General features: G+C 38.6%; 1 protein-coding gene across 22 annotated transcripts in view; it reads left to right on the forward strand.

Moving 5' to 3' along the window:
• Positions 1–22,928, forward strand: part of caska (calcium/calmodulin-dependent serine protein kinase a) — a 219,665-nt gene that overhangs the window by 100,028 nt on the left and 96,709 nt on the right. For all 22 annotated transcript variants that reach the window (XM_056232935.1, XM_056232933.1, XM_056232946.1 and 19 more), the window contains exon 2: positions 15,147–15,259. In XM_056232935.1, coding sequence (XP_056088910.1) covers positions 15,147–15,259 — 113 coding nt within the window. The remainder of the gene's footprint in view (positions 1–15,146; positions 15,260–22,928) is intronic.

A 22,928-nucleotide genomic window follows, 5' to 3' on the forward strand; every position in this document is an offset into this window, starting at 1 on the left:
TTTGTGTGTGCAAAGTAGCTTAACAACATAAGTCAAGTTCTGGAAGTAAAATCCTATAAAAAAAATTCTAGGGATGCATTATATTAGAACTTTGCCAATATCCGATATGCTGATATTTTTCTGATATGCTGATAATTATTTTTCAAATCGTTTTGGCCGATGCTGATACCGATAGTACATATCTTTTTATTAACCTTGTTTGGGAAAACACCAAGTCTCTCCAGTGCAGGAATTATAAATGAATTATTTTTCATTTAAATTAGTGTTGAGCAAAAACTGTATTTTTTCTTTCCTGTTTCAAAAGCTTACTTGTTAGAACTAAATTAATGTTACTCAGGTTCTTTTTATAACAAGAATACATTGAAAGATTAAAAAAACACACATCACTGCTGTTTTTTTCTTCTTCAAACAGATGGAGTTGTAACCTAAACTTTTTATTTGTGGATTTAACATTTGTAGATGGTCTACAGCAATGGAGTCGTCAACACATGAAGCGTTAAAGACCCACTCCGATGAAAATAATGTTTTTCTAGGTGTTAACATGTTCTTGTGGCATTTTTCTTATGTTAGAGGACATATCTTGAGAAAAATAAGCTCAAAGTTGTATTTCTGAGTATTTCTACATTCAAATGGCTGTGAATCAGTAGCAGACGCTAAAATGTCGTTTAAAATAGACTGGAGTTGTGACGTAGTAACTCCACTGGGCGGGGCCACAAGCTTGTTAAAATTAATCGAAAGTGCCCCTCTCAAACAAATATCAATGATAATATTGTTTTCAATAAAACAAAATGCATTTGATTATAATTAACATGACAATGTGACAAAATTCACGTTTACTTGTATGTTTCTGTCGGTTTGAGCTGTCGTTGCCATGACTCGTTGCTATGGGTTGCGTCACTTGCGTGTCTTGCATCGGACTCGACTGAAGGGGTCAGTCTCCGTTTTCGAGGCCGAGGGTCAGTAATGTGGACGGCAGGAGCGCATAATCGTTGCAAAAGTTATGCGTTTTAAAACGAAAACGCACTGTACGGCTGGATAGCTCCAATATTGCTCTCAATTTTTGTTGCACCGGTAATGACAGGTTGGGGGTGTAAGCTAGCGGGAGAGTCAGAGCTCTCAGCAACGGGGAGGGGGAGGGTCGTCTCCGTGCCAACGGCTCCGCCCACAACGCAGAGGCGAATTGCTAATGAGCTACTGCCGCTCTGCTGAAGCAAAGTCCCAGAAAACGGCACAGGTTTTGTGAGTTTGGCTAAAAATGGCATAATCATAATTTAAAGACCACTGGGAATGTTTACAAATAGCTCAAAATATGATCGGAGTGGGACTTTAAGTTAAAAGATGCCACCTTAATTAAAGGTGCAAAACGCAAGTCTCTGAGTTTTTGCAGAACTACGCCCCCTCTGGCGACAAGCGAAACTGCAACCAGAGTTGTGCACGCTCATGGACCACACGCGCATGCACGAGCACGAGCTGTTCATAACTAAAGGAGCATCTGCCGCACAGATCTTTGGTGTACAGCCAAAATGTCTTCAGAGGTAATAAAGTTATAAATCTGCAAGTCATTTCAAATATATGGAAGGAAAGACATTTGAGTAAATTACTCTTATGTGTGAGGGGAAAACGGGGGTAGTAGAAAACTTTGTTTATGTGTTTACTGTATCCACCTATGATTGTATTGTTATGAAAACACGTTCATGAACAATATAATTGATTACTTCGCAAAAGCTCAAAATAATAATCATACCATACACGGTTGGTCAACAACGTTCACTCAAATGTCTCAAGGTAATAAACAATCAAATGTCACCATGACGTTTTCATAAAAGCCAAACAGGCTAATCCGCCGAAGACTTGCAGGGTTCAGCCTGTTTTATTGATCTGCTAAGTAGAATATTCCAATAACAATACATCCTTTTTCTGTTATAATTTACTCAAAATTTCCGTCTAATTATCGGTCATATTTTTTACAAAATGTACCACATTCACGGGAACAATTTATTATTTTTACCGAAAAAGACAATATAGCCAATGCAACGGCGTTCTTCCTTGTTCGTCAATGACATGAACACCTTAGCATGTTAGCAATGGACACAAGGCTAACGTTACCGGTAGGCCATACACAAAAACATAGTTAGCATCTTTTATTGGATATGTTTTATGTTTCATGTTGTACTATTCTTCCGAACACAATTCCTAGTTTATGAAACTGTTCACTAACAATGGTAGTAAAACCAATTCTGATTGTACATGTATCTAGCTTACGCTAAAGCATTACACATTTTACGCATCGTCATTTGTTGTCATACATAGATTGGCCGTATCAAACATTAGAGACTGGGCTATATCTTACCGTTTTATCAAGAAAAAAAGCCAACTGAGGATCTCGTTTGAGACCAAGAGCAGACCGGAGATCTCTCCATTTGTTGAATGCCTTCCCGAGGTTGACTCTCGTCTTACTCCGACGCCTGTCTGACTCCATTTTGGACCTTTTGGTGGCACTAGACAAAATTTTTCTTTTCTTTACTTTACGTGGAGTTTGCGTTGGGGTTTGGAATGGACTACAAGCCGGTCTCTTTGAATCCATCTTCTACCTTTGACGCACGAGTTGTCTTCGCTGATGCGGAGAATGGCGGCGCCGGCGAATACACAAACCTGCGAGACATAGCCTGGTGAGCGTGAACGCGCATGACGTCACGCCCAGTCTCAAATTCGAGCCCGAATCCCTCTTATATATTTTACTGTACAGGATTATAGAGGCAATCTCAGTGCGCAGAGAAGGGCTCATTCAGCCTATCAGGCAGTTCTTTAAGCATGTATAGGATAGAAAAACAGGTATTTTTAACATGAAAAGTTGCGCAATGCACCTTTAAGCTTTTCTGATAAAAAAAATATAAAAGTTATTTTAGAGCTCCTTGGATTCAAGTTATTGTGATAATTTTTTTTTTACAGATTAATAAACTTTATATATACAATTATTTAATTTACAAGCATCATGTTTGTGATTTTTATTTATTAGCCTATATAGGCAATAGCTTCTAACCATTAAAGGAAATCAGACTTGTTATTTGTTTATTTTACTTTTCATTTTATTAGTCTAACAAGGCCTACAGCTGAAAACCCCCGAAACTTAATGTATTTAACAAAAATCCTGACCATGGCCATGGCCATTGGCAGGGACGGACTGGGGCTAAAAAACAGCCCTGGACTTTCTCCCAAACAGGCCCATCATCCAGCCATTCGCCCCTAGCCAAGGATGTCCTGATACTATGCCACAATACTGTAACCTATATCAGACGACAAGGTATTCACAGCAAGTAATATCTCAAAAACAATGATGACAATTGGGGTTTTGTTTATTAATGAAGCCTCAGTCTTCAAATAAAAACAACAAAATGTACAATGCCATTATATCTGCATTGAAAATAAAATACAAATAATGAAATGTCACTGGCTACAGAAACCCTAATTATAAAACATATACCGTAGTTACTATATACCAGGGGTCTCCAACCTTTTTGTGTGCGAGGGCTAAAGGGATAAAATAATCTAGAAGGGCTATACTCAAAAATATTTATATTATACATATAACATGGTGGTGTTTTTTACCTTACCTTTACCTTTACTTTTAACTTTAACTTTTTTACTTTTCACCATATGCGAAATAATACAATATCTTGATATTCTGGTTCAACAATTCCTGAAAAAATTGTAATATATATATATATTATTCTCTAAAAACCTATTGTAGCATAAACATTTAGTATAAATATTTAATGCAAAATAAATAAATAAACGGCCATAACTTCTAAACAAAAACATTACTGCATTACATTTAATAGCCTACATTTATAGGCCTACATGACTATTAATATAACAGCATTTTTAATATGAATACAGGCACATTTCTGCCAAAAAATTTGTTTTACTAAGTTACAGTTAATTCATAAGTTGTGGAGTGAAATGTCTTCTAACTGGTTTGTTCTTGGAACAATGTTTCACCTGTTTTTTTGCGTCAAGATGTTGAGAATATCAGCGCTTAAATCACAGCCATCTGTGGGTTTATAATAGAGATAGAGAATTCTGCACTGAATTGAAATGCTTCTCAGTGGATCGCGCAACTCTGTGTAATAATGTTCGCGTGATCGAGATCAGTCCGCACAGCTGCTTCGGCCGCGATCGCAGTTTTTTTGGGCCGAGCTGATAATGCTCCGCGCTGGCATCCAACTTAAAGGTGCATTGCTGCCACCTACAGTACTGGAGTGTGAAACAGATTAGTGGGGGGAAAAAACAGGTGATGACTGCGTGTGTGGCGGGTGGTGGGCCGGCCCGCCGGCCGTCCTGGAGTACCGGCCGTTCTGTGATACTCCAGATCACACAGATGGCCAGTCCGCCCCTGGCCATTGGTCTTCTGTGCACGGCTACGCAATGTCGTGCGTGTTCGTGAGACTCCATTAGCACCACAGTTCACTCCGACTCGCCCAGAAAAAGCACAAAAGTTGTGAGAAATCAAGACAAGGAAAATGCTAAATTAAATAAACCTAGTAAAACAAAAAAAGCATCTGCGTACTTTCTTCACTGAGTTGAATATCTCCAGACCTGAACTCCGTTAGTCAGAATGACAGTTGACAGAACAGAACGTGATAACTTCTTGTTGTGACGAACACAACTGATATATTCACCTCAGAGTAGAAAGTACATGGATTGCATTTCATGTCACGTTTTTGAGTGAACTCAACTGTGGCGCTATTAGAGTTGCATAGTCGTGTATAGAAGACCAATGAACAAGGTCAGGATTTTCGTTAAATAATACATTCAACTTTGTTTTTTTCTTCACTGAATCATATCGTATACCCCCAGAACACGTGGGATATACAACATGTGAAGCATCAGACCATTCTGTGATACTTTTGCGTCTTTTTTTAAAGCTTGATAGTCGCTATTCACTGCCATAATATGAACGAGCACGAGAGGGACACTCAATAGGTTCCATTTTGTTATTGAGACTGTCTGAGAAGCTAGTGGCCTATAGACACAGCGAGGTAGTTCACTAGTATTTGAAACATAGCTGCTCAGTCTCTGACTCTTTGTACCAGCACCACAAATAAAGCAGTCAGTAAAAACAGTCTCCACAGCCCCTCCAGTTTTCCAGCGTGTGTTTTTTGCAGGCAGGTGGTATGCGATTATTGACTGTTGTGTGCTGTCAGAGATGCAGGGGGCAGAAATACTGCAGCATGTCCCCTCACACACCCCTCCTGTTTCTCCACTTCGCTGAAGGCTATAATATCCACTCGCTGGGCCATGGACGAGCATGCTGTAAAACACATGACATTTACAGTACTGACCTCTTAGTCTTTTTGTGATGAATTCCCTTTGTAAGGACACGGAGGGACTTTCTTTAAATCACGTTCCTGGGACAGATGGGGATTCTCTTCTTTCCTTTTTTTTTTGGAGCTAAACTGGCAGGGTTTATGATTCACATATCTCACCTGCCCTGGCGGGCATGTCTCTAAAGTCCTTTCTAACGTGTGTGGGTGTTTGTATCTAGGCTGACATTGTGATTTTGATTTGTTAGAGCTGAAAGGGAGTATTAAGGTACTGGAATATCTGTCCCTTTTCTTTTCTGTAAGGCCGTGTTGCCTCTTGGCCGGTCATGATTACATAATAGACTGTTTGTGATCGTTTGGTGCACTTTAAAATCTAATCACATATTGCCATGAAATTATGGAATTTCGAATATAGCAATGCGAAGAAATTTCATGAATCCAAAATACACCATGCTTAAAAAAGGTTTTTTTTTATAAAGAAAAATATAGGTTTTCTGTGTTAATTATGAATTCTTTATTAATTAATGTTTATAACAAATCAGAAATAAATATTTTTTGTTGAATTAACAATTTGTCTTAGCAATGTTATTTTAAATTTATTTGTTTATTTTAGTTTTATTTATTTTTGTTAATTTTATTTTTTACTATTTGTATTATTAGAAATGTTTTATTTGTTTTATTTATTTAAATAAAGACCATTTCTACTTCAAGACGGTTAAAAAAACGTTGCTGAAATGCAGTTGTTCACAGAGCAATCCACAGATTGATGAGTTCAGAGCACTGGTCGCTCTTTCGTGCAGCTGCACTCCTCCAAGACTTCCTGAATGTCCCGTGGAGAGCCGAAGCAGTACTTCTCTCCAAAGGCCTCCTATTCACCCTCTGCATCCAGCTATTGCAGATCATCCGGTTTCCATTGTGGCTTCAGTGGCTCTAATCTTTATAAAATTAGCCACTGAGATGCTGATTTCCTTTCCTTTTTAGTTTCACTTCCTTCTTGAATTAGTCACTTGAGCAGGTTTTTATTTAAACTTTTTCCCCACTTTTTCCCTTTCTTCTTGTCTTCTAGCCTAGATGGCATGGAATTTTGGAGATGATTTTCACAGTCTACTGCAGTTCAAACTCAAGTGTTGGAGCGATGGCAGTGTCTTAATCACCTAGATTTCCATCTCACTCTAATGAAATATCTACTGCCCTGTCAGTGAACACAATCAGTCAACCCTTTTATCAGTTATACGGTTAAATATCAGGCAGCTAATTCTGCCATAAAGAGCAGGAGTGAGGTCTTGTGTTAATTATGTGCAGTACAGCACAGTGCAGTTTATTAAACAAAGTGCAAGAAATTGGACACTGTTGAACACAAAGCCTTTTCATATCCGCTTCTAATGAATATGGCCTCAATTCCTTGAGGCTATGTACGAGTGGTTTTGAAACTCTAAACCACATTTGATTAAATGAAATAAGTTCTTGTTCTTGATTTAACACAATTGTTGAATCTGGTATTAATAGAAGTTCAAATTATATATAAGTTCAAAATGGCAAAAAATGTAATGAAAACATTAGCTAATGTATATTAATGAACATGAATTAATAATGAATAGAATACTTAAAAATGAACTTGGATTAATAAATGCTGTAAAAAATACAACTAATGCTAACAAAATTAAACCTTATTGTAAAGCATTGCCCTTTTTTAAGTTCTGCAGCTGAATACCACAATTTTATCTTGTTTAGCAGTTCAAATTAATTTATGCAAGACTACACTCTCATGCTTGGACGAACATATTTTTCTTGAATGCTAGTTCTTCCTGTCTCTCTTCCTGTGTTTTAATAACTCTGCCCATATTTACTTCTCTCGTAGAAACACAAGATGAGTTGACTAGGCTTGGCGTTTATGGTGTTTGTTTTGAGTGGATAATGCGAACATTAATCAAGGCCTAAACAAGCATTTAAGATTCTTCATTTGCCTGCCACATTGCCTGCTACTGCAGCGAGGTCGTTCCATTTGCTTTATGCATTGACCTTAGTTACACATATTGAACACTAATGCACTAATTCATGTACACACACCTGTGCACAAACAGACCCTTTGCCTTATGTATAACGAACACTATTTTTTCTTGACATCCTGATCCTGTGCTTTTGAGGTGGCAAGGAGGGACTTTAAAATAGGTAGCAGCAACATGACCATTCAAACTGAGGGGGCCAAGTGGATTTTGAATAATGAAGTTTCACGATTATTGTAGTCAAATTAATATCAGTGCTGCAAACTTGTCAGCGGTTTGAGTCTAAAAATGTAATTTATATGACAGAGCGATGCAGAATGATGATTGATTAACGTTAAATAGTACTTTGGGTTTAATTGGTCGTACAATGAGATCTAATATATGTTGTTAGTGTTAGACAGTGGTGGAATGTAACGAAGTACAAATACTTCGTTACTTTACTTAAGTAAATTTTTCACGTATCTGTACTTTACTTAAGTAGAATCAATAGTGCATACTTTTTACTTTTACTTCGTTACATTTTGCAGCAGTTATTATACTTTCTACTCCACTACATTTCTACAACGTTCTGTTACATTTTCGTTAAATTTTCTGATCAGTTTTTCCCCTGCCAAAACGTCATCCTGACCGTCCGTTCATCGCACGTTTCTGTCTCACCAGTGAAGTTTGGTTGCTATAGATATATCAACCCGGTCACACTAAATGTGTCTCTATAGCACACAGTGTGTTTATCGTGCAATTTATACGCGAAAATTAGTTTTTACATGCATAGGAAACGCATTGGTAGGTTTAGTAGTGATGTGGGGTGCGTGTGTATTATACGTTTGGTTAGGATTAGTATGGCAAGCCAAGAGGTTCAGAATTACGCCATAAATGAATGGCGTCATATACGGCGTTTTAACATAATATGTGTGTTTATATATATATATATATATACCGTATATAGTAAGGGTATATAGTAAGCTTGATGTGTATATTGCCTAATTGCAAGCTTGTTCAGAAATGGTGACAAAAACTTAAAATATAACTGCTTTTCCATCATATTGAACATCATTATATGAGTATTAGGTTGAATGAGTTAGAATTAACTGTTTTATTAATCATTAGAATATAGACATTAAGAGAACAATTTGTTATGCAAGTACTTTTACTTTTAATACTTAAAGTACATTTCAAATCAGGTACTTTTTACTTTTTACTTAAGTAGGGTTGTCATTGTGGTACTTCTACTTTTACTAAAGTAAACATGTCTCTGGTTATTTGTACTTTTACTTAAGTACTGAGATTCAGTACTTCCTCCACCACTGGTGTTAGATCAGCCTGATGTACGTGTGTACTGTTGGTCCAGTGGCAGAATTTTTGCCAAGCAAAGGAGGTTCTGGGTTCTAATCTGCACTCGTATAGTTTTTTTTCCCCTCATCAAAACCGGTAATGTTTATCAGTGGTTGTAAATCAAGCAGGGACATGTTTGTCTGCATTTTGTTTTGCGATTTCACCGGAACGAATAGAGAATCTCCGCAACGGATTGAAGCGCGCGTCCGAGTGAAGACGTGGCGCGTACAGAACACTGTATCCGCGCCACTGATCGCAGAGGCAACGAGCACATGATCACTTGATTAAAAAAAACAACACTTTCAGCGCTAGATCGCCTCTTATTTAACAAACGAACGAAACGAATGCTCTGCTAGTTAACTGGAGATGTTTTACTTGTATTGGTACATACCGCAAGATGTTTCAAAAGTGGTGGGGACAAAATCGACCCTGGCAAAAAGTGGTGGGGACATGTCCCACCCGTCCCCCCCCCCCGCCCCCCCCCACCCGTAAATGACGCCTATGATTAAACAGCATGCATCTGACAAGAGGACATGCCGCTTTAAACAGTGTGCTTATAAGTTAGTGTGAAAGGTCTTAATATAAATCACGGCATCTTTTGGAAACTTTTCCTGCAGCAGCTCTCTCCGTAATATAATATAAACTGTATCGTCCCATTCTAGGAGAAAAATGACATTTTCTGACTGCAGTGTGGCCAAGTTTCACCAGCATCCAGCCGAGAGCTGTCAGGTGTCCTGCAGGTACCCACGCACACATGCCTTCTGAGAAGTTATCTTCCGCAGGAGAAACCCTACACCTACGCCATCATCTCTTGCTCACTGTAACAGATACCAGCTGTCACAAACACCAGCGTTCTTCCCCTGCCAGCCTCTCCGCTGTGTGTCTGACCGATTCTCTCATCTTCCTCTATATCCTTTTCTCTACCTCTCTTCTCTCTCATCTTCCTGCGTCACCTCTCTCTGTGTTTTTTACTCTGCATTTCCTTCCTTCCTCATATTTCTGCCTGCCGGCACATATTCCCCCGTCATGCACTGCTGCAGAGGACATCTTCTCTGTCCATCATTATTTATGATCCCTGCGTTCAGCACTTTTGCACAGAAAGACACTTCAATGAAATATTCACCTGCTCGACTTACTGTAAAGTGGTTTACTCAGGCTTGTTTATCCTGCATATGTGACCTGTACCCGCTGTTCTTATGTCTGCACTGGCCTTATCTAATCTGCCTGGTTCTTTCTGGCACCAAACACGGCATCCCTGCTGTGTGCTACAGCATGTCACTGCTTGTGCCTGTCATCTCTAGCAGCTGCTGGGAGCGAATGGCCGATGCACACTTACTGCACCGCTTCGGTTCGCAAAGGCTCTCATGATGCCATGATAAATCAGCACAGCAGTGCACCTCACATGTTCCTCTCTGTGCTAGTTGTTTAATGCTTTTTCTTTTTCCCTGAAAAAAGAAAGTTTAGTGTTTCTTTTCATTTGTTTTTAAGTAAAGCCAGGTGCACACTGTACTATTTTGACCACGATTTGGCCATCTGAAACAAATGTTGAGAATCCTAAAAGATTCCTTCGGATCCTAGGCCGAAGTCTTTGATCATCACTGGTTTGAAATGTTCTCCAACAGCAGATTAATGACCGTTGTGATCTAATTTTACCTCAGACGAAATTCTGGCAGTGTCAGAAGATTTGACGCACAGTCCTGTAGTGTAACTTCTCCTATACGACAACCATCGAATCAAAAACCAATAGGAAAGCCGAATGTGATGATGCAATTAGTTTTAAATGAGACCACAACAAACCACCACTTGCTCCACACACATCGTCTTCACTGTGATCAAAATTAACACTGGAGATTGTTTTTGTTTGCTAGCCACCATTTCAGTTGCACAAGTAATGCAGCGCTCAGTCACCGAATGTGTCAAGGATTGATGTAAAACTGTATGAGTTTTCATGCGTGCATCCGTTTTTAAGGCGTCTTGACTGTCGTACAGTCTGACATTAATGACAACTGAGATTCCACAGTGTGACATGTTCGTACAGTCTGACAAGCAACAATCGCAAAGAACTATTATAAATCTTAAATATCTCTGTGAAGTTTCTTACTAGTATAATAAAAAGTTACTAGTATAATGAAATAAATATAATTCATTTGAATTAATAAATAAAATATATGAGATTCTATTTTGGAAAAATTGCAATTTCAGACAGACTATTGTGACTGTAGAGATGAAAAATCTCCTGAAACATGTTTGATGAACCTTGAAATACTGATTGTTCAGATCTTTGTTGGGAAGAGAATTTTGAGACTGAAACTCTTGTGATTTCAGTTGTTATATTACAGAATATTACAGCAAAATGTTCCACAATAAGTATGACTTTTTTCCACAAATGGAACAGTCAGTCCGTTTAGCCTGCCATCAAACTCTACTACAATGAACTCCTTCAGGACTCCAACAGTGCAGATAAATGCACATATTCCTTATACCTTAAAGAGACATCTTAGAGCAACTAAATGATATTTGCATTTCTGGTTGGTGTTATATAAAGTACATAACGTCTAGGGAACATTTGCACTAAGAACAACATGAGGATCATGACAGATTGAGTAGATAAAGCTCATTCAGATGTTATGGTGCTTCTGAGTGTCATGCATCCACAGTTCTAGCAGTTTAGTCCAGCTCTGAGCTACGCATGACTGGTCCTCGGCTCTCTGCCAGTAAGCGGCTTTGTGCCTCACGCCATCTGCTCCTGCAGTTTGTGTTGGGGAAAACACAGCCCCTCTCGCACCCATATTAGCAAAATATGGTGATAATATTAAGCACTCAACCACCTCTTCAATTTGCATTCTTCTCCAGTTTGCCGGCATTGCAATTTTATAGCTGAATCAGAATAGACTTCTGCTTTAAATGCAGATCGTATTATTTATTAAGAAGCATCTGCTTGTTTTTTCAGAGTCTTGAAGGTCAGCAGACTGCTGTAAGGACATGAGATTAGATTTTCTTTACGTTAATCATCTTAAACCAATTCTTAGAATAATGTGACAATGTGTAAGGTCATGTTAACACCTTAAACCATGTTCTTTTATCATGTAACGGTCACACAGCACGCACTGATTTTTGCCCAGTTCCCTGATTTTCCTGGCTTATTGGCGGCTAAGTCATTGTGTCTATTTCAAAATCTCAAATGTAATGTGAGACTGATGGTTTATCCGTTCATTGTGCTGTGCCAAACAAGACCTTTTAACCTTGTGGCTTATATTGCTTTAGTAAATCTCAGCAAATGCTCTGTATAAAAACTAATTTACTTAAGTCATGACTCATAGGAAAAAACTCTGCAACTCCTGTGTGTTTGTGTGCTTTTTAAAATGTAATTGTGGAGATGTGAGTGAATGAAAGAATGTGAGAGCACTGCAGTCCTGATCTGAGTCCTGTATAAGGTTTAGCACAGCTTGATCTGAAAAAAATGCTGTCCTTTGCTGGCAACACACACACTTTTATATGATATGAACAATCTCCAAGGTCTGTGCATCTCTTTGAGTTCTGGAGGTAGAATAATGGTCCCATCAAAGCCATTTTTTTCTAAAATTTGGCACTTGAATATTTACTTGCTTACGTCTAATTCGGATTTTTTATTTATGTTTGTTCATCAGTTATGGGCATAGTTATTTGGAAGTTGGTCTGAAATTATTTCTTTTGATATTTTCTTTGTAAGTTCTATTTAGTCAATGACTGACTGGGCAGCAAAGCAGCAGCTTTTAGTTTCAGACACAGGCTGCATCCTAAAACTTTGGCTGCTGACTTCTTGCCTCGCTGCCTTAGCAGGCAATGACTTCGCTGGCAGCATTTGCGCTCAAAGGTACATCACGAAACAGAAATAGAGAGAGCTTTGGTGATAACTAAGCAAATATTTAATTAATATAATAGTATTTTCTAGGCATGCACTGGAATTAAAATTCTGGGCTGAAACATACATTAAATAATGATAACTAACAGGTTAATTAAAAATATAATGAATAAATAATACAGTGCATTTTCAACAAAATGCTCATCTCTAGAATTAATTTGTCTAGCTAACTAATGAGTTTATGGACATTGAATAGCTTTCTTGAGGTAAATGTAGCGTTTAGTGACATTGTATAGCCTACAAGCTGTTCCTTAGTTCTTGCTAGAAATAACATCAAAAGTGGAAAACGTTGGTCAAAAATTTACATTTTCACAGAAACTGAGCACCAACCGCAACTTTCAGATGCCATATTTATTTTTGTGATGGAATGGAACACACAGGATTGTGGGATATCAAAGGCAGGGAAGGCTACATCAATGCTTCTTTCAAAAATTGGTCAGATGAAGGTATCTTGGGAAATAGAAAGTTAAGCTAACATTGTCTTCGGACATTCCTTGATGCCTTCCGACCTTGGAATGCAGCATTTATCAGCTTTTGGACGCAGCCACAGTCTAGCAATGCTGAACTTTGTCCTCCACACGTTCAATGTACCTGCAGTTTGTTAACAGTTCAGCAAGATAACTCGGATGACAGGAAGACAGAAGTCAGCCAGAAAGTGTTCTCTCCGGAGCACTGACCTAGGAACTGTACAGAGAGGTTCTGACAACACATATTTCATAAAGTCTGTCTATTTTTATGTCTGTCTGGATATCTGTGGGGCATAGTGAACTGGGTCGTCTGTAATGAAATGTAACCCGCGTACCTGAGGAGGAGGGTGAAAATTCTTACAGACTCTCCGGCAGTAATATAGAGAATAAATGTCAAGTTTGAAAATACGCTGAGCTTAGTGTATTCTATGTAAATATCACACCGGCACATTTTTCCTCACTGTAGAGGAACAATTTATTATTTTTTACTATACACGAGAGATGATCCGATTCTGATTCTAACAAACTTGAAGCTAAGTCCTAAGAATAAAATATTTAAACTTGGATAAAGTGATTCATGTGTTGACCATTAATTTTCAGATTTTATTTTATTGTTTAATGTTTTTAAAGCTTCATAATGAGAAATAAAATGTTCCTCTCTTTTGAAATAAACGAGTTGGCATTTACTCAAATAAGTTTTCCTTGTCAATACATGTATTAACCTATTTGTTAAGTAGGAACATAAGTGGGATAATGTACATTTAGATCATGGTCATCATAGAAAATGGTCCACTTTAAGATGATACAAGACCCCTTCACATTGCATTCTGTCTGTATTTATTTTGAAGTATTGAACGACTGATTGTACATCTTTACCTGTAGCACAGATACAGAAAACAGGCCTATCGGCAATCAACCCACTGCACACAAACAGAAGCAAACACTTGCTCCAGTGATCTCTCTGCTGCCATCTCTCTTCAGGCCTGTAGAAACACTGAGCTCATGCTGAGGAGGGTTAAAAGGCTTTGGGAAGTCGGATCACAGCTCCTCACGGAAAGCCAACCTCTCCCCAGCCCCCATACTCCCCGCTGTTCCTCAAACACTCAGCCCACACAGAGCGTTCCCATCATTCTCATTGCTGCTGTGAGCGCTTCTTCATTCCTAGAAAGAGGGCAGGCTTCTCACTTCAGCCGCTCAACTTTTGGCTATTGAGCTATATACAGTACGGCTCAATAATGACAGTGTCTGAAATTCTCTTGTTCCTCCAAAAGACTTTCCACATGAGGCATATATCAGCTGTAATAACTGTCAGCTTCATTGCAGTTCTCTGCTTATTTGGATAATGTTGAATTTTGTTACCTTGTCAACGATTAATGCCACCTCAAATTGATTGAAAACGAATGACTTCTGGGCACTTTGTTTCTGTGAATCACTGTCAGTGTGAATATTTTTTTTTGAATGGATTATGGCTGTGTAATCTCACCATTTAAAGATTAAATGTAACAGGTTTATGGGTCAGAACAGCAAGTCAGCAACAATAGCTCAATTATTTTGCGAGTAGAGGAAACAAAGGCAATGCTGGGGCAAACTAAATGTAAATAAGCTGTTCACACTGGAGGTTCAGGCTTGTGTATTTGTATCCAAGTATCATTTTTGGTCTGTTGGAAAATATCTAGATTTTTACTGGAAATTATTGTTATAAGCTCACTCACAGAATAGGTTGTTTATTGCTGCTGGCATCTGTGTATAAATGATACAATCACTAGTCATAGACTGATAAATCAGACTGATTAATCAACCAAAATTTGAACTTCTTGGGATCATCATCATTGGTAACCCCAGAAGTAACAGTCCCCCCTGTGTCACTTCCAGAATCTACAGACAGCCTTGGCAATAGATAATGCACTCTATCATTTTATTTTATTTTAAATTTTGAGTATATGAATAAAATAATTGTTTATTTCAGCAATTCAAAAGATGTGTACATCTCATTTACCATCATTAAATAGCATCATATATCAGGATTATTTTGACCATTGGTCATCCTGTCTTGATATTGATTTAATCAATAATCCCAAAATGTGCAGGACTCTAATTTACCTGTTTGTTTCCTTTCCAGGGGGCCGTTTAGCGTGGTAAGAAGATGCATCAACAGGGAGACGGGTCAACAGTTTGCAGTGAAGATTGTGGATGTGGCCAAATTCACCTCCAGCCCTGGCCTCAGCACAGAGGGTAAGACACGTCATCTCTGTTATCTTCAACTGTTTTCCTCTTTAGGTGATGATTGTGTGGAGAATTCATCAGCTGTGACCTTTCCGGAGCTCAAAATACATAATCAGTGTTTTCTCATGAATAATCATTGAATTAGTTTTCTTATGGCTGGAAATGAACCAAACTGAACGTCTGTGTTTGTGTTGATTTGGTCAGCCACTCTCTAATCAGAACCTTTGGATAGGAAATCCTGTTCTCATGCAAAATAAACAGTCTAGACCACCAGCTCAACTTCTTAACATCTGTGGTTACAATAACTAATACAGCTGTCCAGAATTTACTGTGGAATTAGCTTTGCTTTGTTGATGTGAAAATAGATGAAGTGCTGCTTGGCTGTAATGTATACCATGAGTGAGCAGCATGTGTGTTTTGCTGAGATAGTGGATGGGCCTGCTAATCATACAGTAAATTACAGTGGGATACAGTAACCTTGAAGACCTGAGTCTTTGTACAGTAGCATGGTCTATGTGTGATCACATATTTCATCTTAAACGGCACCTTAGAGAGCATCTAGAAACAGTAGGGTTTAGTGTATTCCAAGACTTGCTCTGTGTGTGTGTTGGTTTAGCTAGATGTTTCTCAGGGTGTGTGTGCACAAATATTCGTTTTTTTTTTGTTTTTGTTAAATAAATCATGACTGCCGGAAATTCAGCTTTGATATATATTTAAAGCTCCAGTCCGTAACTTTTTTGGGTTAAAATTATCCAAAATAAATTGAGCAAGTTCATAACCAGCCAGTGTTCAAAACTATCTGCTTGCCTTAGCTCGATTCAAAACGGTAAGCTTGTAATAATGTTTTTAATTTCAGTGGTACTGGTGGATTTCCGCGGGAAAATTCGAGCATGTCTTTGCGTCATTACGTCACATCTGTACACATAAAGAAGGAGTCTCGGCTAGTAGGCTATATTGCGAGTGAGGATGTTGGAGGTGGAGATTTATAGCCTTTTCTCACAGCACTTGATATAATTAAACTTATTAATTTGATGGCGGATCCAGAAAGGTTCAAATGACAATCTCCAGTGACAACTGGAGATTCACCCGTTGTAAAATGCAAAAGACTTTGGACTGAGAGTTTGGAAAAAGAGATTGCAACCGGGCCCATGCGAAAACAAGGATAAATATCTGAAGGGCTTTAAATGTAGTCATGCAATGCTGTTGTTGTTAACATTAAAGGACAATTCCAGCACAAAATGGACCTAGGGGTTAATAACACATGGGTACTGAGTCGACTGTTCTCTGGGATGTGTTTTCATGATAATCGAATGTACCCAGTTTTAGCTCGAACCAAAGATTAGCTTATAACGCTAGTATATAGGGCATAGATTAAGTAAAAATAAAAATCGCTAGTTAATAGGGGTGTAACGGTACATGTATTCGTATTGAACCGTTTCGGTTCGAGGCTTCCGGTTCGGTACGCATACAAACCGAACGATTCCTTGAACCACTTTTCCTGCCGACAAAATTCGCGCTGGCGCGATCACCACAACGTTGCGCAACATCAAATGGCAAGCGTAATGAAAGCGGAACGAAACTCCGCTACTCATTATGTGCTTCACGGATCGTTTATAAGTTCGGACCAGCAACATCTGTGCAGCGCGAGCCGATCTCGATCAACCGACACTGTTACAACACAGCGCTAAGAGATCCAGTAAAGAAAACATTTGAATTCGCCACTGAAGTAATAACATCGCTGCGAGATCTAGTAAGAAGCATTCACATTTCTCCGTTATTAACCGTAGATCTCTATTAGATCAAACAGCGCTGACGTGGACACCAGGAGAAATATTGTGCCGTGAATGAACTAGTAATACTTTACGTCCACAGACCAGCAACATTCACCATGGATTTAATATAGTAACACTAACTGTAACCAGTTTGGCTGGAATAGTGAAAAGCTTTCAAGTACTTCACACATCTTTTTCCAGCACTTCAAAACTCAAATAATATATAAATAAATATATATTTAAATGTTATTTTTAATGTGATGACCAAAACATTATTTGTTCATCCTTCAAAGATGACCCCCATTTATAAACCTGGAAGTTTCAAGATGTAGGAAAAAGCTTTTCTTTTAACAAATAGGAAATTTCTCTGGCATTTCTTTCTTTTTGCTGTATCGAAAACGTACCGAACCGTGACTTTAAAACCGAGGTACGTACCGAACCGTGATTTTTGTGTACCGTTACACCTAGACCCCGAAGCCGCCGCCAGGCGCCGCCATTTGCGCCATTTAGAATTTCAGCCGCCGCCAGCCAATAATTTCATAAGCCAAATTGAGCCGCCATCTGATAAAGTTTGGCTGAGCCGGCTAGAATTATTTGCATCAAATAATAATTCTATCATATAGAGACATACACACACGAAATAAACAATAGGGCTACACGAGATCTATTTTCCCACTGGATTTATAACAGCACAGTGTGCTCGTCGCTACTATACACAGACTTATATAGCACTGAACGTGATATTACTGCAGTAACAAACCACCACCGTTTCCATATTGCAATGTTAATTCACGACGCATGCTTCAGTGTATTGAAGTGAAATTTGCAAAACTTTGTCCAAAATAATACTGATAACAGTGTGTACTGTTTATATTAAGGCGAGACACGGCAGGCAAAACATCGGGTTTTTTTTACTGGTCAATATTGAGATTTTTGGATATTTGTCTTCAATAACATGTCTTCTTTCAGACTTGTGGTGAAAAAAAGTCAGAAATACACATTTAGGTCTTTATTTTACTACACTTCGTCTGTTTGCGTCTGTAGATTTCTCATAAATTCAACAAAAGTTTGCGTTCTTAATCAACATACTTCTCCGCGATCTCTGCCGTCACCCTCTCATCACATGCACCGTTAGGAAGCTCTCTCTCTTCTGTACAATCCTGTTGGATCCAAATATGGTCATTTCCTTTTTATCAGCAACCAATCGCGAAAGTAAAAAGACTGAATGCGCGATCTCATTGGCTGATGATAAATCTTTAAAGTCCGTTTTCTCAAAATGACCTGCTTCAGCCATTTGCAGCTATGAAAAGTTTGCCGGCTGCAGCAGCCATTTAGGTTTTGGCTGAGCCGGCTAGCCAGCCAATAACTTCATCAGCCAGCCATTATTCTCAAAACAAATGGCTTCGGGCTCTAGTTACACCCCTACTAGTTAATACCACTAACAAGGCTCAAAATAGCCATACACTAACACGGTAGCATAACGAGGGTCCCTACATGCAAACCGAAGCATTGAGAACTTTGTAAGTGTACAGACAGTTTAATAAGAATATACTTTATAAAGACAGTACACTTCGCGTATACAGGCAGGAGCCATCTTTGGAAAACAGTCTCGACCAGTCGAACCACGAATGCCGTGCTAAGTGAGCAGGTCGATAGGAATTACGTTTGGGAAATCCTATCGACCAGCTCACTTAGCACGGCATTCGTGGTTCGACTGGTCGAGACTGTTTTCGATTATCATTCGATTACCATGAAAACACATCCCAGAGAACGGTCGACTGGGTACCCATGTGTTATTAACCCCTAGGTTCATTTTTTGCTGGAATTGTCCTTTAACAATTTGAGAACAAAGTATAATTTGCACGGTTTGACGTGATATGATATAGGGATGGGCACGGGTACTCGAGTACTCGTACGTGACAGCGACGATCGATCATGAAAACAATGATCGCCCCCCCCCCCCCCCCCAAAAAAAAAAATCTCTCTTTCTCTGATTGGTCATTGTGGCATTTGGGGCGGTTCCTGCAGTCTGATTTGTTAGCGTTAGACAACAGCACGCCTTCCAGACCGGCGAAATAAAGTGAAACTGGATTTGAAAACGCGCACTGTGATGCCTGGAATCACTCTGATCATGAAATACAGTTAAGTGCAAGATGTGCAGCGCCAATCTATGCATAACATAACAATGAGAACACGATTGTAATAGGATGTTGTAGTCTCTGTGCTTTCGTTTTTCAACGCGCTGTCCACAACATCAGACTAGCACGGTCAAGTTCATGTGCACATTCGCGTCTTTTTGGTGCAGATATAAGTTGTAAGATTACTTTTATGTTGTCTATATCTGATTAATCTCAAATAAGAAGCGTTTGGTTGAGTTTAATAACCAGCTAGAAAAAACGCGGCAGTTTACCGACCGTTCACTCACTCATCAGTTTCAGCTAAAATGGAATGTCCGACATTATTGACTATAATCAGGTTATTTCTTATATTCCTTTCAGTCATATTCCTTTTAGATAGGCTTGATGGGCAAAAATCATTGATGATATTAATAATGCTGCAGTGTTATTTTGTTCTAATTTTTTAAACAGTAAACCTATGTTTTATTTAAAGTTGTTTATAGTTATGGCTTCGAAAACGCGCAGTGATGACTGTAGCCTAATCACTTTCTATCATAAAAAATAAAAATTAAGTGCAAGATGTGCAGCGCCAATTATGCCATATTCAGCATTATAATGAGAACAGGATTGTGATAGAATGTTGTAAATTCTCTGTGCTTTAGTTGCCCGTGTATCAGCGCGCTGTTAAGAGAAGAGCGCATCCAGAGTTTCACTTTCAAACCATAGACAACTAGTTCACATGTGCATGCGTGTCCTTTTTTGCAGATCGTTGTAATATTAGCTACGTTTATGTTATATATCTAGGATATCTGATTATTAATCTCATGTGTGTCATAGAACGGGCTTCAGTTTACTGGAGATCATTTACTCTTTAGCTTTACCTCAAGCAGCTTCCCTTGAGATGTTTCTTTTTCGATAACATTGATGCATCATATTATCATAATCTAGCATTTTTTTTTCTATTCATACGTTCATGTTTTCATAGACATATTTTGATGTCATATTTTTATTTGTCAACATACATTTTCATAAATGTCTTAAAATAGTTTCATTTTCACGACGGACACACCCCGCCCCCCGCACATGCCCCGCCCCCCGAGTACTCGAGTACAAATTTTGAGCCCTGTCAATGATCGAAATGAGAAATTAACAAAAATACCCATCCCTAATATGATATAATCGATCGTTAGATTTAATCAGCGCGATTTACGGCAATGCTTTTTTTCAGTTAGTTGGTCAGAAGAACAAAAGTGGATGTTACTTACTTGTTCAGATGACATTTTAGGTCATACTTCCAAAATTATACATGTTGGTCATACTTCCAAAAAGTAGAATCTGTGATTCCGAATGACAGTATCCACACCGCTGCACATTCTCCTCAAAACATTGGATTCATCCACGCTGTGCCGTGCCGAGGTACAACTCACGTAAAGTTGATAATTCCGCGAATGACTGCAATTGCAGATTTTGAACAGAGATGGCGACAAAGAGGAAAAACTGCGGACTGCAGCTTTAATATATATATATATATATATATATATATATATATATATATATATATATATATATATATGAAAACGGGGAAAAAGGTAATTTTAATTTGTAATATCACAATAGTACTGCTTTTACTGTATTTTTTATCAAAAAAAAACTGCAGCCTTGGTGCTGCTGTCTTTTTTTTGTTTAGAAGAAATGAAGTGTCACACCTTTTTTTTCACCCTCTTCTGTTTATATCACACTCACTTATTTAGAGTGGACTAAACGACTGCCTCTCGCTGTTCTCTGTTTCCCTGCCACTTTGCAATGTTCCATTTTGGCAGCGGATCAATGTGAAGCTTGTCTAAATAAGGACAGGAGTACCACACAAACATAAATGGACCTAATTCGGATGGAGTTAATGAAGAAAGAAACTTTGCTCTTTTTCGAATGTTAGTGGCATGTATTTGTGTGAGAGACAGACTGATCCTAGATTGACATGTAAATGAAGCTTGATTACCAAAATGTTGAAAAATAGCTAGTGGACCATCCAAACTTAGTCAGCTAACAGGACCACTGACCGCAGACTCCATCTGTACAGTCCTGAGATTAGAGTCTGCGAGTCTCCCTTAAAGGGTTAGTTCACCCAAAAATTCTGTCATTAATTACTCACCCTCATGTCATTCCAAACCCGTAAGACCTGCGTTCATCTTCGGAACACAAATTAAGATATTTTTAATGAAATCCGAGAGCTTTCTGACCGCCGATAGACTGACGTGAACAGCGTAGGAGACTGACGTGGAAGAGAATAAATTGTTGAATAAAGTTATTTTAGTTTTTTTGCACAAAAATGTATTCTCGTTGCTTCATAACATTAAGGTTGAACCACGGTAGTCACATGGACTATTTTAACGATGTCTTTACTACCTTTATGGGCCTTGAAAGTGGTTATAACGTTGCAGTCTATCGGTGGTCAGAAAGCTCTCGGATCTCATCAATAATATCTTCATTTGTGTTCCGAAGATGAATGAAGGCCAGACGGGTTTGGAACAACATGAAGGGTGAGTTACAGAGGATATTAAACAGATGAATTTACTGTACTGCACTTCCTCTATCACAATGCTGGTGTGTGTAAGCATGGAAACATAGCTGTACAGTTTCAGCGTGAATTCTCTGAAGAGGAAGAATATCTTTGGGTAGGATGTTAAATATGCATGTGAGAAAGAACTCTTTGCTCAGGGCTTTGTGTTATCTCAGTCCACTGCTAAACCTCTGTCTCATGTCTCCTGAGTTTCACAGTCTCGGCAAACACTCTGCCCACCTCCCATCTGTCTTTCCTCCTATGTGGGAGAGAACACACTCATGCTGGTATTTCAGAATCTACTGTAAAGTAAAACCCATGAGACTCAGTGATTAAAATGACTTTTTTCACTGTTACCTTTCAAATGTTTATTCCTCTCTGAGTGCAGAGAAGAAGAAACTCAATGAACTTTGCCTCCCTGTGGTTTATTTGTAGTCACACACAACCTCGCCTCTATCACCGCGACAAATACTCTCAGCCAGTGAAACAGATGTAGGACTCAAGCTTCTCTTGAAATAACTGAAGCAATGGCGAGGCCACACATTTTAAACTGAGTGGAACTTAGTGGCTACTCTCAAATTACATCACAATACATGGGATAAAAATTATTTGACAGTTAAGATTAGTTAAATGTGATTTATTGTCAGCCAACCGTTTCATGAAAACAACAAAATCCATTCATAAATAAAATAACCATTGCACAGAATAAGAACAATAAACAAAGGTAAATAGTCGTAGACAGAGCGTGTGAAAGGCTGGGCAAGGCTTACACCGTTTCCTAACTACACATGACACCACGACACTCGATAAAAGGTATCTTTTCCATGTTTTTGTCCTAACCAGCCGTGACGGCAACACGTGACGATTCTATTTTAGAAACAGTTTCTATTTTTCTGCGACGTCGCGCTGGAACAACAAACAGAAAGTGTGGCAATGATAATCTCAGGTACTGTTTATGTGCTTTGTTTAATGGTAAAAGCGTGTAATGTGATTGTGACTTTGAATATCATTTAGTGCTCCCAGCTTTGTAGCTGTAAAAGCAACAATGGATAATTCACCTCAGATCTTGAAATTAAACAAACGGAACGTTCAAACTGTGAATTGTGAAGAAACAAGTGTATTCTTTGACAAAGATTGTTTTAGTAACTCAGTATCAGAGTTTCCGATAGAAAAAAATGGTGCCGGTCAAAGTGACCGGCAGAGGTTTCGTTTAACGGACATTTTGATGATAT

The sequence above is a fragment of the Rhinichthys klamathensis genome, unplaced genomic scaffold (genome assembly GCF_029890125.1).
Source record: "Rhinichthys klamathensis goyatoka isolate OS25496 unplaced genomic scaffold, OSU_Roscu_1.1 h1tg000358l_1, whole genome shotgun sequence".
Classification (NCBI taxonomy): domain Eukaryota; kingdom Metazoa; phylum Chordata; class Actinopteri; order Cypriniformes; family Leuciscidae; genus Rhinichthys; species Rhinichthys klamathensis.